The 16,652-nt window shown below is 43.9% G+C and overlaps 1 protein-coding gene across 2 annotated transcripts in view; it reads right to left on the bottom strand.

Annotated features, from left to right (window-relative positions):
* The window catches only part of adgra1b (adhesion G protein-coupled receptor A1b), a 122,734-nt gene extending 108,086 nt beyond the window's left edge, over nt 1-14,648 (bottom strand). Inside the window, exons 1-2 of one of the 2 annotated variants that reach the window (XM_072436686.1) lie at nt 14,439-14,648; nt 13,956-14,173 (exon numbers count right to left, since the gene is read on the bottom strand). In XM_072436686.1, the coding sequence (XP_072292787.1) occupies nt 13,956-13,958 (3 nt within the window). In that variant the 5' untranslated portion in view covers nt 13,959-14,173; nt 14,439-14,648. Of the gene's footprint in view, nt 1-13,241; nt 13,334-13,955; nt 14,174-14,438 lie in introns of those variants that run through there. The other variant, XM_072436685.1, reaches the window with a different exon arrangement.
* Between the last annotated feature and the right edge of the window lie 2,004 nt (nt 14,649-16,652).

Here is a 16,652-nt window from a genome sequence, read left to right as displayed (position 1 = left end):
AAACCTGTCGTACATATAAATTATAGTTTTACACCAATCGAGCAGGTATTTGTGGAGAAAACGTTGAGATATTTGCATAAAATGACAGGAAGTGACATCACACCAGGGACACTCGTTCCAATCAAATGTCCAATCAGAATTTACACCATTTTAATTTTTTTTTACATTCTAAACATTATTTAACAAAATTCAAGTACTCTCATTTATTTTTTTTGTCAAACATATATATAGTTTCTTCACATTAGAGGAGTTTTTTTGCTCTGTCATGTCCTGATGTGATGTCATCAATTACAAACAGGAAGTGAAATTATAAACCAAAAATATGTGCTATTCTGTGTTTATATATATTTATAGTTCTGAGTAAAATTCTTAATATATGTATCTTAACTGCATTTTAGTTAAATCAGTTGTTCGACCTGTAGGGGGCGCTGTAATATATATATATATATATATATATATATATATATATATATATGTCTTGTTTGGACCTGTTTTTTGGAACCACCTTAGGACATTTGGTCGTGTCCTCACACCTCAAATCATGTTCAGTTAGTCTGAGTTTTTCAGATACTTTAGTATGAACGTTTAGCATTTTCAAACCGTTCCTTATTAAATATTCTGACACTCCAGCGTGATAAATGTATTTACCAGTAGTGACCTGGCAGCTTATCGTCTTTCTACTTGTTTTTTGACATTCAGTCGCAAACTCTTTTCAACCGTGATCAAGAATCCTTCCCGCAAAAGCCCGACGCTCATTCCTCATTAACTTTCTTTCTTTTATTTCTGAGCAAATCTGAAATCCGCCGCATGGAAACAAGTGAGCAGAATACAAACGCAGTGAGTTGAAAGAGAGGTTTGCATTACTTTCTGTGACATAACACCTAAAGACTGTATATAGCTCGTTACAGTAATCTCCGCCTCTTTTATTGGAAATGTCGAGCACAAATCCGGGCGTGTTCAGATGTTTGACTGAGAGATTAGCCACCTCTGATCCTGTGTCACGGCGGATCAGAAACTACTGCATCCTCTGGCGCTGGATCACTGATGAGAACTGTCTTTGTGCCGAGGCTCGAACGCAGAACGAGAGATAAAAAGGTGAAGGTACAACAAATAAATCAACCCTGCCGTAAATAAATGCTCAAGTAAATAGATTGAAATGACCATAGTGCTGCTGCTGCTGCTGCTGCTGCTGCTGTGCGACTCTCACTCCGGTTCTACTTCCTACTTCGAGGTGGGCAATAGGTGTGAGCGATATTGATACAAAATAATAACGCAATATTTGTTTTGCATTATCTTGATAAAGAAAATCAGGAATGTGCAAAAACGTGCCAGTAAACAGTGTAAATGGTGAGGACAAATACCGTCTTTTCAGGTCTATAAGTGGCACCTTTTGTCATAGTTTTGGCCGGAGTGCGACTTATACTCCAGAGCGACTTATATGTGATATTATTTGTTATTTTCACACTGGCAACCACAAGAGGGCGCTCTAGGCTCTAAGCGACGCAGATGAAGAATCTGCACTTCCTCTACCTCTGGAGTTTGTGGAGTTGTTTAGAAGTGACACAGAGGAAGAAGAATTCAATGGATTTAGTGATTTGGGGTAAAACTGATGCTTTGGTAAACTTGTTAGCATGTTCTTTATGCTATAGTTATCTGAATAACTGTTCATATGTTACGTTAACATACCAGACACTTACCACAGTTCTGTCTGTGCCTCATGTAGCTGAAGGTGTTAGCGTTAGCATACGTCATGTAGCTGAAGGTGTTAGCGTTAGAATACGTAAATGTGACTTATATTTGTTTTTTTCTTCTATTATGCATGTTTTGGCTGGTGCGACTTATACTCCGGCGTGACTTATAGTCCAGAAAATAGGGTAACTTTTTTTTACCCTTTTTTGAAAGATTTTGATGTCTCTGTTGATTTTGTTTTAATAATCTCGCTTTGCTGCCATTTTAAATTATTTCAGACAATATGCTCGATGCTGTCATTTTGCATACATCAACAACAAATGAAGCCTGCGTAAATTCAGCCTGGAAGACCTAACTCCATCCATCTACGTCAAGGCCTCCATGGAAGGACCCCTCTCCCCAGCGCCATCATCCCACTCAAGCGGGCGTGGCCTGTCCGTCTGTGAGAGTCAGATCCCTCACTTCACCATGGACTCTCCCAGGTTTCTGCGCTTATCCCAAAGAGGTTATGCAGTTTTTCCTGGCCAAAGAAGGAGGGTGAAAGGTCAGGGGGCGTCTGCACCATGGCCCCTACACCTGCTCCTCATCCCCAATCAACGCTCTCAAGTGACTCCTCCCCGCTCCAATCAGCACCAGGTGGTCACATTTAAGCCCTCAGGCAGATGGCTCGGCCGCTCAAACCGTACTGCGACCCACCACCTCCCCAGCTCCTCCTCTGCATCCCCCTCATCCTCTACCTCCTCTTCACATCTACCACCACCAGTCTCCAGGCTCCGGGGGGAGACATCTAATACAAATAGATCATGGAGTGCCCATGATTGCAACGTCTTCCGCCGGGGTCTGAGCGCCAAATAACTCACGAATAAAGCTTGCTAAAAAGTCCATTATCGTGGTCTCTTTGTCTCTCCAGGGTGAATTGCATTATCATCAATATTGAATTCACGGCTTTTTCTCCACACATTTCCCATTAAAAAAACATACAGATATGATTTTAGATCTATTCTAATTAAGACAATTCATTGCCCATCTTTTATTCTAATGCTACTTTGTTTGCACTCTTTATATTGTTGTTTTTGCCACAGCTTCAATCCAAATCATCTACAAAAAAAAGGTATTTGTTCAAAACTACATTTGTTTTTCATCCACACAGCTGCAGGATAAACATTTACTGCTAAACATTTCAAGCTCAATTCATATTTCAGCCACAGTTTTTCGCATCTTTTCACAAAAACATATCGAACTGTCAAACGGTAGAAAAGTCTGGATCATAAACTGAGCCTTCTGTAACTTTAAAGATAAATATGGTCTCTGTCTTTTCCGAGTTTGACTGCACTAATGAGCACACAATACGACTATAAAGAAAGACATTTTTCAGAGTTCCTTCAATTAGCTACATTACCCATAATGCTTCGCTCCAGAGATACAGACGGGCTTTGAATAATTAATCTATTCCCAAACTTCTTTCCCTCTCTGCGCAGTAATGCTTTGTAAATGATCTGGTCTTGACTTTTCGCTTTTATCCGCGGGTTCTTCGGATTCTTCGGTGATGGAGGAGACGATTTCCTTCTCCAGATGTCCCAGAACAATGTAAAGACGCCGTATATAACGTGTAATCTCGCTAATAGCGTCCGGCGTTTGTGCTTTCGAGGCGAGCTGCTTGGACAATAAATGTGAACGCGTCGTGTTTGCTGCCAAGGGTACTCTAAAATATGATGTTAAAATTGTTTAAATCTTTTGTTGCACTGATAATGTAGCTCTCCTTTAGCTCCTGTAGCTTTACCACACAAAAAAAATCGACTTTTTCTGATATACTTAAGCCGTAAACCAACTTTGACGTCCAGCTTGAGTTGTTTAGTCGATTAATCGTCATTGGTGTCTTTGTTGACCAAGGTTTTTATCAGTCGACTCATTACTTTATTTGGATTATATGGATTTATAAAGGAGAAGATGTGATATAAGATGTGAAGTTTATAGCAGTGTTGTTTTCTAAGACTTTTCGCCTTTAAAATTCCATTGATCTTGTGAATGCTTCGGCCAGTGCCACACCGCATCCCCTTTTAGTTGACTAATCGATGTACAAGGCATATTTTCAGTCGAACAACCATTTGTTTAGTCGACTACAGCTTTAACTTTTATATATTGCAAATGGTACGCGAAAGGGGAACGGAACCGACGATTGCACAAACATTCAAAAGCTTTCAGATGGTCGTTCTGTTAACAGGTGTTTAATGCAGACAGAGTTCAAAGAGGAGCAGGATAACTGACTAACAAGAACCAAGCAAAAACATCGAATAATGATGTCGAGATCTGAAGACGGCCAATAAATCATCCCAAATAGAAGAGGCGCGATAACTTTTAGGAAGCTATGACATTTCTGTCATAGCTTCCTCTTATTATTCATATGTAGAAACACTTTACTATGAGTCAGTGAGTAACAGTGTATGATCTACTCTATATTTAATATTTGATCATCTTCTAGCAGATAAAAAACGCAGTCTGAGCAGTCAGTGCATCATGCTAACACATTAGCTCCTTAGCTTCTAAGGTCCCGGCCCCTGTTCTCTGGGGACACAGCGTGGAGTGACTTTACAAAGGTTAGACCATCTGTGTGTTCTACTAAAGCCAGTTCAGAGCATGTTACAAAGCGATAAAAAGTGATGTCGCAATCAGGTGTAACTGCGATGCTGCGTGTGCAAGTCTTTTTATTAGACCAAAAAGGTGGTGGAGTTTTAGCCTCAGACGAGCCCTGGACACTTCTATAGGAACACAGACACAGCTCGAGCGGCTGGAGCTTAAATAATAAATACATAATAAAGCTTTATGTGTATTTTTCAGGCAGAAGGTCAAATACTGGCCTCATCTGGAGATTTAAGCCCGATAGCTGATACAATGGCCCGACGTATCTATATCTGGCCTGATAAAACGCACGTGGATGAAGCGGGCCACACCTCTGACGATTTAAGGCCGATAGCTGATATAATGGCCCGACGTATCTATATCTGGTCTGATAAAACATCTTCTGATCTGGCACATGGAGGAAACGGGCCACACCTCGACAGGACGACAGGATCAAGAGCGTTGGCGGGTTGAAAGCTCCGTGAGGCCAACCTTGACCCGTCACGCGGGGGGACTGCACAAACGGCTCTCACACGCGGGACAGAGCGGTGCCAACGATGCCTCGGGTCGTTCTGATGACGTCACCGCTTCACTGACACATCGAGCGGGAGTCACAGCTACGAAACTCCGCCCGGGAGAACAGAGCGAACTGAGAGCCAAACATCGGCTTCCCAGTTAAGTCCGGTTGTTTCCGCTGTAGTTCGGACGGGGCAATCGGTCGAAGAGTTATGTGAAATCGTCAGTTGTTTGTGAGGGTTTTTGAACGGAGAGTTCCACAGTCAAGTCAGTAAAAACATGTGGTTATGAGAAGAGAAATGTAAATGTTATTCGTGCTAAATGTCACAGATTTAAACTCTGTATAGTTGTGGGCATAAAATCACTACGAAAAGCCAATTTTACTTCTTTAAAAGACTAAATAAAATCCAATTGAAAATCCACCGGCCCCAGCTCTAGTTTTATTCCTGTTGGATGCACCAGTCTTATAGTGACACAGTGCTCTCTTGGTGTCATTATTAGCTGCAGGAGCTCAGCAGATTCAGCACAGAAGGCAGTTTTAGCACGTCGCTGCCCCCTAGCATGTGTTTGACAGCTGTGTGCTAACATTAACATCACCACACACACACACACACACACACAGACACACACACACACACACACACACTCGCACAGGGAGAAGGGCCAGAGCCATTTACACCTGAGCCGGCGCCACAACACCAATATAAACAGCCTTCAGAAGGCGAGAACCTTCAAATTCATATTCTTCCATTCATATTCTTCACTTGGCAGATTCCAGTATGTTTTATTCATTGAACAAAGTGCATTTTGATCTGTGAATCGATAAGATTAGGTATATTATTGACTACACGGCGGTCGTGGATTTCACAAAGATTAAACTCAAACGTTCAAGTGTTGCGTCTCCTTACTATCGTGTAAAATTTAACGAATAAAGTCTTAGATTTTAATCCTTTGATAATGCAAGAATTTCCAATATTACAATCACACTATTCCACTCCCCAACAGTTAAACATAAGAGCTTATTATGCTTGCAACATTCACATCATTTGCATGTTTGGGATCACATTTGTACAAAAAAACTATTCAAAACACAGCCACACGTTTCCAGATGCCATTCTTAGCTCAGTTTACCATGTTTTATGAGTAAAATGTACCTTCGAGTGATGTTTCTGCTCCTGAATGTAATAGTAAGAATAATTTACTCTTTGTTTGCTCAGGCCTTGAGGTTTTCCTTGTGATTGGGGTTTCACAAAAACAAACCGCCCACACTGATCGGCCTCGTAAAACATGCCTCAATATCCAAAGAAAACCCAGATAAAACATCAATGCTTTTTTTTAGATCACACTGAAAACACAACCAGCCCAAAGAGCAAATAAAACCATAATAACGTTCTGTTCAACATTTCAAAGTTTGACCAATTTAAAGAAATTCAATAAATTCTTTAAAGTTCGATGCTGTTGATCTATTTCTCTGAACTCCACCATCACCAAAAGACATTGACATTTTAGTTATTAAATTTAAAACATTTTCTCTGCTTAGCCATTGAAACATTGAAACAAATTCAAGCCAATGACACAATGACGTAAAAACAAACCCAATAAAGTCTATTCTACATGAAGAATATGAATAATATCCTCAGGAGCTGCAATTAAGTTATTACCTAGCATAATAGAGTCATAAATGTTAAATATTCGACCCTCTACAGCTTAAATGTGGATGAAATTTAAAAATAAAATAATAAAAATACTCTACTAGTGTAGAAAAAGCTTCAGTTGTAGTCATCTGGACTCAGTTAGAAAAACTACTCTACTACTCTACTAGTGTAACAAAAATGAACACACGACACATATTGAGCCCCTAAACATATGGTTCCAGCTTTCATGTATTGAACAATATAATAATTATAATAATAAGTCGATATAATGCTTTGACAATCATAATTATCTTTTTCTTTGCATTTTTGTGCTTTTGCCGGCTGCATCAGGGGAGCAGTCCTTCTTTCTCATCAGCAAATTCCACTAAAGGCAACGTGTTGCTCTGGATTGAAACCTGTAGGCTCATTGTGAGGGGGGAGGAGGAGGGAGGCAGGAGGGGGGGGGGGTCTTTTCAGGAGTGGGAGGGGCCTGAGTGTCTGGGGCTCAAGGCTGTCACCGAGATGAAGACAGATGATGAAGCTGCATTGCTGTAAACGTGTGAGTCAGCCCCCCTTTCCGTTCGACACTGTCGGCTACGAGGAGACGAGGCAAGGAGAGGAGACAAGGAGGGAGGTGAGGAGACCAGAAGGGAGGAGGTAGGAAACAAGGAGACGAGGCTTGGAGATGAGAAAAAAAGAGGGAGGGAAAGGATGAGGGCTGAGGAAACAAGGAGGGAGAAAAGCAGGAGAAACTATGAAGCGAGAGGTAGAATACAAGGAGGGAGGAGATGACTAGCAGAGGAATGAGGGGGGAAAGGAGGAAAGAAAATAAGGAGATGAGAAAGGAGTTAAGAAAAGAGAGAAGGAGATCAGGCAAGAAAGTAAAGAATGGGGGAAGAGTGGAGGTAAAAATATAAGGCTAGAAGAGGAGATAAGGAAGGAGGAAAGGGGGCGAAGAGACAAAGCTAGGAGAAGAGGGAAGGAGGGAGAAAGCTAGGAGAGATAATAAGTCTTTGATCAGGGAGGCTAGAAGGATACAAAGGTAAGTGAAGGAAAGGAAAGGAAAGAAGGAATGGGACTAGGCCAAGAAAATGAGATGAAGTGAGGAGAGGAAAGGAGGGAAGGAGACAAAACTAAGAAGAGACAAGGATGCAATGCCAGGAAGGAGAGAGGGGAAAGACAGGAAACAAAGGAAAGAAAAAGGGAGGGATGAGACAAGGACAGATAGAAAATAAGAGGGAGAGGAGAGAAAGCGAGGCAAGTACGGAATCAAATTGACACAAAATGTTGCTGCAACGATTCAATTTTCAAAGGAAGATTCAGTTTAAAACATACGTAAGAGCAGCAACACTTAAGAGACGACTGAAAACTGAACTTCTACATTAATCACACCAAAAATCTACACTAATCACACCAAAAATCACATTTCTAAAGGTCTAAACTTCAGGGTTAACTGGGGAAATGCATGGGAGCTGTCCGGGGTGCTGAAATACGGCTGCACCGTCAGGAACGCATCCAAGGGAGAGAAGAGGAGCTTTCCAAACAGTTTAGACAAGCGCAATTGAAATCCTGCCAATACGTGACCCAGTTCCGTACAATGTGCTTGACTAGTGACTGCCGTATTTGACCCGCTGTTTAAAATTCTAAAAATCCATTTGACAACACTGCAGCAGCCAGAGAGGTAGAGGGAGGAAGGGAGGAAGAGAAAGAGAGGGAGGGGAAATAATCTGTACGAAAAGCTGTTGATTTTTACAATGCGCTTCTCCCAAATCAGCACTCCGTCATTCTGATCACACCACCATGGCGTTACAAGAGGCACTGTGTATTACTATGGGCCACAATGCAATATATGAAGCTCACTATCTATTTTAAAGATTATCCAGGCATTTTACAAACATCCTGTTGCTTCATTCCTGTCAGCACTTGTCAGGCAATGTATACAAAAGGTGTACATTGTCAAGTTATATTTCTGAAAGTGCCGTTTCGGTCTCACCCTTGGGAGAATGTGTCCAGTGTGTGAAATGTGAAATTACATTTGAGTCATTTCACTGATTATTTTTTAGTTTTTCAAATGGTTTACGCAACTTTCTAAGAATTGTTGTGCCCTTCATTTCATTGCTGTATGTACATTTTAACACTTTAAGTGAATGCAGCAATTGTTTGTTATCAATATCAGCAACAGTCAATCAATGCACAGGGACCTAATGGACATTCCTTTGTCCACTTTTGTGTGAACTCTCTGTGCAACAAAACATGTACAAGAGAAGTAGCAAACAGCATCTTTGTGTGTGAAAAGGCTGATTAAACTGTCCAGTCACACTCAAAACTCCAGCTCACTCTATGAATAAATAACCAGTTGACTAATAAAAACTTTAGACTTCATTGACCGATGAATTGACTAAACGACCAAAGGACGACAGCCCTAACAAACACAACGACAAATTGTTTTTTTTCCTTAACTTTTATGTCGTATTTTTTCCCCTCAGGTCAGCCACAGCAGAGTACGTTGACTGAGGGCAAGGGGAGGGCTAAGTGCCCAAGGACACAGCGACAGGGGATCAAACCACCAACCTGTGGGCAAGTGGTTCTGATGTTTTTCACGTCAGGAGCAGATTTTGTACCACAGACCTTTGGATCCGAGAACAACACCAACCGAACAACTTACAGGTCAGGTCTGTGGAGACTAGGACTGGGAATCACAGGGCCCCTCACGATCTGATGTGACACACAATAATATCACGAGTTTGCTATAAACCCGATTATCAATATATCGCTCATGATATGCTACGATACATCACTATCTTTTACGAACTCAATACATTTTAAAGATGTTTTTCCTTGACAAACAGCGACCAGCACAAATTCAAATCGAAACATGCCCGTTTTAATCACCAAAACAGTCAAAATGGTACAAGTTTTGCCAACAACAAGTTTCCCTTCTTCAAACAAGCGACAACATGGTACCGCAGCCACTAAATAACTAGTCCAGAAATCACTCGTGGTGATATATATCGATACAGCAGCCCCACGATATTGACACCGTATCACGATATTTGGATATTTTGACATACACCTAGTGGAGACGTGGCAATGCAATGGCATCTTTGTGAAGACAAGCATGTGGCAGAACCAGAAAAAGAACATATTGCACCTCAAAGAGTTCACGACAAGGTTCTGAAGTTCTGAAGTTTCTAAGAACCGTCACAACTGTAGAATGTGAGCAATACGGCACGGCACGGCCTCCATATTGATCTAAAGTTCTGCCTTGATATCGTGCTGCATTGCCCACAGTCATTCCTCCATTGATCCAATATTATCCACCCAAAACAGTCCCATTAAAGCACTTTTTGAACACAGTACTATCTCCCCGGAGACTCGAGCACAGGGCGGTCAACAGGACTTTGCGGCTCGTTTTTTCCAAGCATCCTTTCTCACAGCCCGCGACGTTCTTTTGAAATGATTTTGTTGCATAATTCAAGGCCGTCGTGCTTTTGTGACTTGCCCCGTGTCGGTTCGCGCAGAGAAACCCGAGCTATCGTGTACAATACGGCGGGATTTTTTGCATAAAAGGCACATTATAGATATTTAAGGTGTCTACAAATGAAAGAAGAGGGTGAAATAACTGTGGATTATATTCAGTGACTGGGCGTAAAACTCGTAGATAGCGGACTAAACGATATGTAAATGTGTGTTGTCAGCGTTTTCCAGCTTCCAGGAAAACACTGAACATGTCTTTAACTTTTCTGAATCATAACTTATTAAGAAATGTCTCAAATAACCAAAAACTGAAGGAGACTTAAGCCTTTTCATGACAAAATTTGGAAGAAGGGAATTAAGCTGGAAAATTGTCTCTAAAACAAGCACTCGTTCATTTGTACGGTGCATTTTAATCATGAACAAGTGGAAAGTGTCACCAGCTCTTGACGCTAACTAGAAATATTTTGCACTTTTTGGCTAAATTCCCGACGTGGGCCGAGTTTTTGGCTCGGTTGACCAAAAGAAAGACGTCTAGCTTCATTCAAACACTTTAACACAGAGAGAACACTGCTCTCTTATCGGTTGGCAGTGAAACGGGGTTGTGCTGTTGAGTTTGTTGCTATTTTAAAAGCCTATAATTTGGAAAAGATTGTTAAAATCGGCCGAACAAATCCACATCTAATGAGCGTCAATTCATTAATCGTCAGTGATATCTTGAGTCCAAAGATTTTTTCCATTGACGGACGACTTTAACCTCAGAATATAAACGCTAACAAGCTCGGTTAGGAAAGAGGATGCAGCCAGCAATTTGTCAGTGACACCGGTTATTGATAATTGATCGGAAATTGATCGGGACTTTTAGAGACCCGAGTCAATGGTTCCTAATGAGAAGATCCTCCTTTTTCTGCAGTTTTTACCATGGAGTTCAGAATGATGAACAAATAGGGCAGTTTCCATCGCAATTAACAATAAAAATCCACATAATTATCGATTTTGAATGGCACAAAATGTTGCAACGTGAAGCTGAAAGTAAAGGGACAGTGATATATATATATATATATATATATATATATATATATATATATATATATATATATATATATATATATATATATATATATATTTATAGGCATACGCGTGGACAAGTACAGTACATGATATATGCATGGCTTTGAACAAGAACCAATTATATATCCATATGTGAATATTCTATTACCATTTATAATTCACAGTTTTCCACTCGACTCATTAATTAACTGGATTTTTACTGGCTCTTTTCTAATTCAGTCTGGCACAACGGGTGAAATCAGCCCTGCAGCAGATGTACCTCCAGAAGAAAAATCCCCCCCAAAAACCTCATCGCTTTTGTCATTAGGAGCAAACAAACACATCAGTGGCTGAATATCGTCAACTCAGTTTCACGCCAGCCTCGATTCGACAGTGATTTAGGTTAAATAGTGGAGCAGGAACGGTCACAGGTACAGATCAAACCACTGACAAACCACTGACAGACCAGTCCACAGACCGACACGACACAGACAGCGCGATGGTGATGATCGGACGGACACACGCTCACACTGGACACTCCTCACACTTCTCACTTACACACCGCCGTTTGGGATATTATTGAATCACTTCCGGATTGAACCGATCGCAAACATCGTCTACTACTGATGTCGAGCAGGATGAGCTGTGTAATATGGCATCTGAGTTGACCAAGTATTTTATTTGGACTAAAAAGGATTTGTATGGACCACGGCAGAAAAGAGGGTATGGATTGAGTCAGCTGAGTTACACATTTACTCTGGGACTATCTTTTGGTCAAATAGTCGGTCTTATCATGCAGCTTTTGCTAATTCCACGCATTCTTAGTCCACTAACCCAGTGTTTTTCAACCTTTCTAGTCATAGCACACTAAAATATCACAAAAAGAGGTCTAAAATCTAGCACGTGTTCTCCATGCCACTCTATCCGGTTCTGTAAACGTGGTTAAGGTGATGGTTTTGCCTTCTCTTTTGGATCAAAATGTCGCTCGGGACACTTTTTCCCAGGGCACACGTGGCAACACCTCTGGCGCACCGATCAACGGGGCAACGCTTTAGTCGACCGATCGTTCCTCCAGCCCTATTGACCGGACGGTAGAAGAAATGGGCACTGCATTCGGAATAACTACATGACGTTACACTATAAAGGCAAAGCAGTCGGCGGTAACTTTTCAACTTTTAACACACCTACAAGTCTTATCCAAAAGAAAACGGACTTCAGTGGAAAGCCAACTTGTCCAGCCAATCACACAGAGCCTCCTTTGGACACGAAACCCCCTCCTTTACGCAACAGGTCTACGGACACGAAGCATGCCTCATAAACCCGGGGGCCAGTGCAGCGCGAGGGGCTTAGGACGAGGTCAAGGGGGGGAGGGAGAGAGGGGAGGGAGGGAGGAGGAGGAGGTGGGGGAGTGATGTCACAAGCCCGTAAATAAGGGTCGTTTTTTGGGTCGGGGCACTGCGGAGAGACCGGGGCGGGTGTGGCGACTGCATTAAAGCCAAAGACGCGCGAGTGAGCGGCGGATCCGGAATCCGCGCCGCAACCGCGGAGAGACGGGACGCGACGAGACGCGGGTTGTTTCAGAAAACACCTGAAAACGACGGGCTGCCGCACCGTGACACGCGCGCGCGCGCGCACACACGCGCCTCCCCCCACGAGCTCCCGTCCCACGGACAACGCAATGACAAAGTGACATCTGCTCTCCGTCTGACAGCAGTTTAGTATTCTCCACAGGCGCGCACCCCCCACCCAACCCCCGGGGCCCCGCGCGCACCCCCCACGGCGCGCGCGCTGGTCCTCCGCTCATTCCTATGCGGCTTTTTACCCAACACACACACACACACACAGGCACACACACACACAGACACACACACACACACACACAGACACACACACACAGACACACACACACACACACACAGACACACACACACACACACACAGACACACACACACACACACACAGACACACACACACACACACACTCACACACACACACAGACACACACACAGACACACACACAGACACACACACACACACAGACACACACACACACACAGACACACACAGACACACACACTCACACACACACAGACACACACACAGACACACACACACACACACAGACACACACACACACACACAGACACACACACACACACACACAGACACACACACACACACGCACGACACAATAGCTTCAGGTGCAATCAAACGAACTCATGACACAAGACTTAGTTCATGCGGTAACTCAGAAACTGACCTCCCAGTCTAACGCATCCCACTCTTCGGTAAACATCCGGAGGTTTTCTTTGCATCCAAAAAAAAAAAAAGACGCGGCCGGGGAGCGTGCTTTTTCTTTCCCCCTTTTATGGAGCAGACGCGGGGCGACGCGGTGCCGTTGCGCTGTCGGTGGCGGCGGCGGCGATCATCCTCGCGGAGACTGAGCGGCGGCGGCGGCGGCGCGGCGGCGACGAAGGGCAAGGAAAACGAGGCATCTCGGCAGGCGTCGAAGTTGAACGACTCCCGGCGCGGTTTTCTTCCGTTCCGCCGTCGTTTCGGGAGGCAAATCCACAGCACGTCCGCGCGCGTCCCCGCCGCTCCTCGCGCTCCTGGTGCGGCGCCGCTGTCTCTTCAGAGCCGCTGCTGCCCGCGTCCCCCCGCTCCTCGCGCAGCTTTTGGGTGGCAGCAGCAGCAGGCTACACGGAGAGCCAGGCAACTTCTCATTTCCAGGATAGAATTTACTCCAAAGCCAATAAATCCCCGTTGCGCATTAGACAAATCCTTCCCCTCCGCTGGAGAGCAACAATAAGGAAGCTTTTAACGTCCCCCGCATGAAGGGCTCCGCACAACACGTGACTCCCATGTAGTAGAAGAAAGAGCATTTGATCCGTAATAGGCCCTAAGCAGTGGTAATGTAGGAGGAGGAGGTGGTGGGAGGTGGATGGATGGATGACTCTAGACCTATACTACTCACCATTAGCACAGCAAAGTTGTTGTGGTGCAGGCTGCAGTGAATGGTGGTCGTATTGCCCCCGGTGCCCGTTATGTGGCAGCCCTCTGCCCTCCAGCCGCCGTGGCCATCCAGCAGGTCAAAGTCCCAGTGGGCTGCGGTGGGGTCGACACCCAGCGCGAAGTGCCTCAGTGCGATGGTCACGGAGGAGTGCACGGCGCTCCGGAGGCTGCTGCAGCCATCTGAGAGAGGGAAAGTCCGCGAGAGAGACCGTCACAAGCGGGGAAGGAAGGGGCACGGGGCGGACGGCGTGTGCGCGGACAGAAGCGCGGATTTACATGTCGTGTCAGTAAAGTTTTACGCAGCGGCTCCGTTTGCACATGCATTTGTTTAAGACGCGCGCCCGGAGCGGAGCAGCTCTGCCAACATGTTGCGCAGACAGCTCTGCTCTGCCCCGCGCCGCGTTGACATCACAAGCGCGGCCAGAAACATGGATTTCCTTCTTACCTAATTTGGTGAAAGCAACTGGTGTCGAGACGCTCCTGCGCTTGCCATCGTCCGCGAGGTTTGAAGAATTCCCGGTGCAGGGGAAGAGTTTCCCATTGCGAAACACGATGAACTGCAGCCTGCAAGTGGAGTTATCAACAGATTGCAACGCAGAGGAGGAGACGGGCGCACCAGCCAGAGGTAAATGGATGGAGGCGACTGCCACCGAGTTCTGCGGATGGAAGACACACACAAAAACACAAGAGAGAGGGGAAATCAAAATTAAATAAGGTTTTTGGGCGAATTGCGCAGGAACACGAGCCACTCCGGCTGAGAGAGGAGCAGACGCGAGCCGCAGACGTGAGCCGCAGACGTGAGCCGCAGCCCTCCTCTCCAGGTGTGCGGCACGCGTACAAGTGACCAGGGGAATGAGAATCACGTCTGGAGCGCTCGAGCGCGCCGGTTTGGTCAGGCTCCTGCCGCAGAGGTGGAAATGGTTCTTACCATTTCAGCCGGAGGGCACATCAACACCGCGCCGTGATTTAAAGTGACAATCGGTCCTCGTTGATCTCCTTTGCATCCACTCGAATCGGTCCCAAAACCCAACAAGCCGCGGCAACTTGTTGGGTTTGGGGGCAGAATCCCGGTGGCTCTCGTGGGTGAGGGGCCCAGGTGTCCCCCTCTCTCAGCCAATCCACACTCAGCCTGGACGGTTTTAGTTTAGTGCTGCGACTCCGAGACAAACATATGCAACACTCAGAGTATGTATAGAGCTGAGGTCCATTTTGCCCTTACACTCAAAGATGAGCACTTTCCTCATTGTGCACGTGAACTTTGGCACAGGTCCTGGGGCTCCTGGGGCTCCTGGCTACGCCCCTATGTTCCCCAAATACAACTTGTTTAAGCAGCACTTCACAAAACACAGACCACGTGGGAATAACGCTTAATATTATGGATTTATTTACTATATTCATCCATTGCAAACATTATAGTCACACTTCTGTCCACAACAACCTCATTTACTCTCTCACTTAATGTGGTTGGTCTTCATGGTTTTCTTAAATGACATTATTTGTTTGATTTCTTTGTCAAGATTATTCCATAAATGAACTTCTTTCACAGCGATGCTTCCTTGGTTTTGAATATCCATCCATCCATTTTCTACCGCTTGTTCCCTTTCGGGGTCGCGGGTGACTGGAGCCTATCCCAGTGACTTCGGGCCTTAGGCGGGGTACACCCTGGACAGTGGCCAACTTGTCGCAGATGGTTTTGAATATGGGTTTTCTAAAATGACCTTTCAATAATGATAAATACAAAAATCTTGCTAATATAAGATTAGTTCATGAGAAAATATTTGACATGTCCCTTTCACCGAAGAGAAAATACATCAAATGAGTCATATTTTACAGTAGTCAAAGTGCAGGCGTCTGAAACTAGCCATTATTTTAGTCAAACGATTATTTTTACTGTACATAAAAAATACAAAACATTAAAATACATGTTCAACCAAACAAAGGTCAACACTTGGCTTAGATAGAGAATATATACAGACAAAATGTATTAATTATGAAATCATGGCATGTACAGTCCAGTTATAGTTATATGATTACTCTGATTACTCGTTATACATTTGAGTCGACATGTCACGGGATAAAAACATGTTATATGTAGAGTCTGCGTCATTAATGGATTAAAAATGTATTATCCAAGCGATACATTGCAGTGCATTATAACTCCTGTCACTCAACATCTGTAGTGTTGCACTGTTCTGTTCTTACTGTATATTCTACTGTAACAATTAATTTTATACATACGTTTGTTGGGCTTTATTATTCATTAATTTATGTTGCAGCATAACGCGGAATCTAAGTTGTCATTATTACAAAACAAACACAATTTACAATCGTAAAGAAGAGAAAATACATCAAATGAGTCATATTTTACAGTAGTCAAAGTGCAGACGTCTGAAACTAGCCATTATTTTAGTCAAACGATTCTTTTTGCTGTACATAAAAAATACAAAACATTAAAATACATGTTCAACCAAACATAAAAAAAACATGCTGTAAAACATACGCGCACGAAACCAAGCTGCAGTGTCCCGTCCGCGCACATGTGGTCAAAGAGAAGCATTACACCTGGACATGTTCATTATGACCCTGCGCTCCCGACTATTGCTAATAGTGAGCGACGCTAACGAGCTAACGGATGATGCATACATTGTACAGAGTTAAT

The sequence above is a fragment of the Eucyclogobius newberryi genome, unplaced genomic scaffold, assembly GCF_026437365.1.
Source record: "Eucyclogobius newberryi isolate DKJ021-1_F unplaced genomic scaffold, fEucNew1.0.hap1 SCAF_8, whole genome shotgun sequence".
Classification (NCBI taxonomy): Eukaryota; Metazoa; Chordata; class Actinopteri; order Gobiiformes; family Gobiidae; genus Eucyclogobius; species Eucyclogobius newberryi.
The sequence above is the reverse complement of the archived record's forward strand: the minus strand, read 5'-3'. Positions and strand labels throughout refer to the sequence as shown.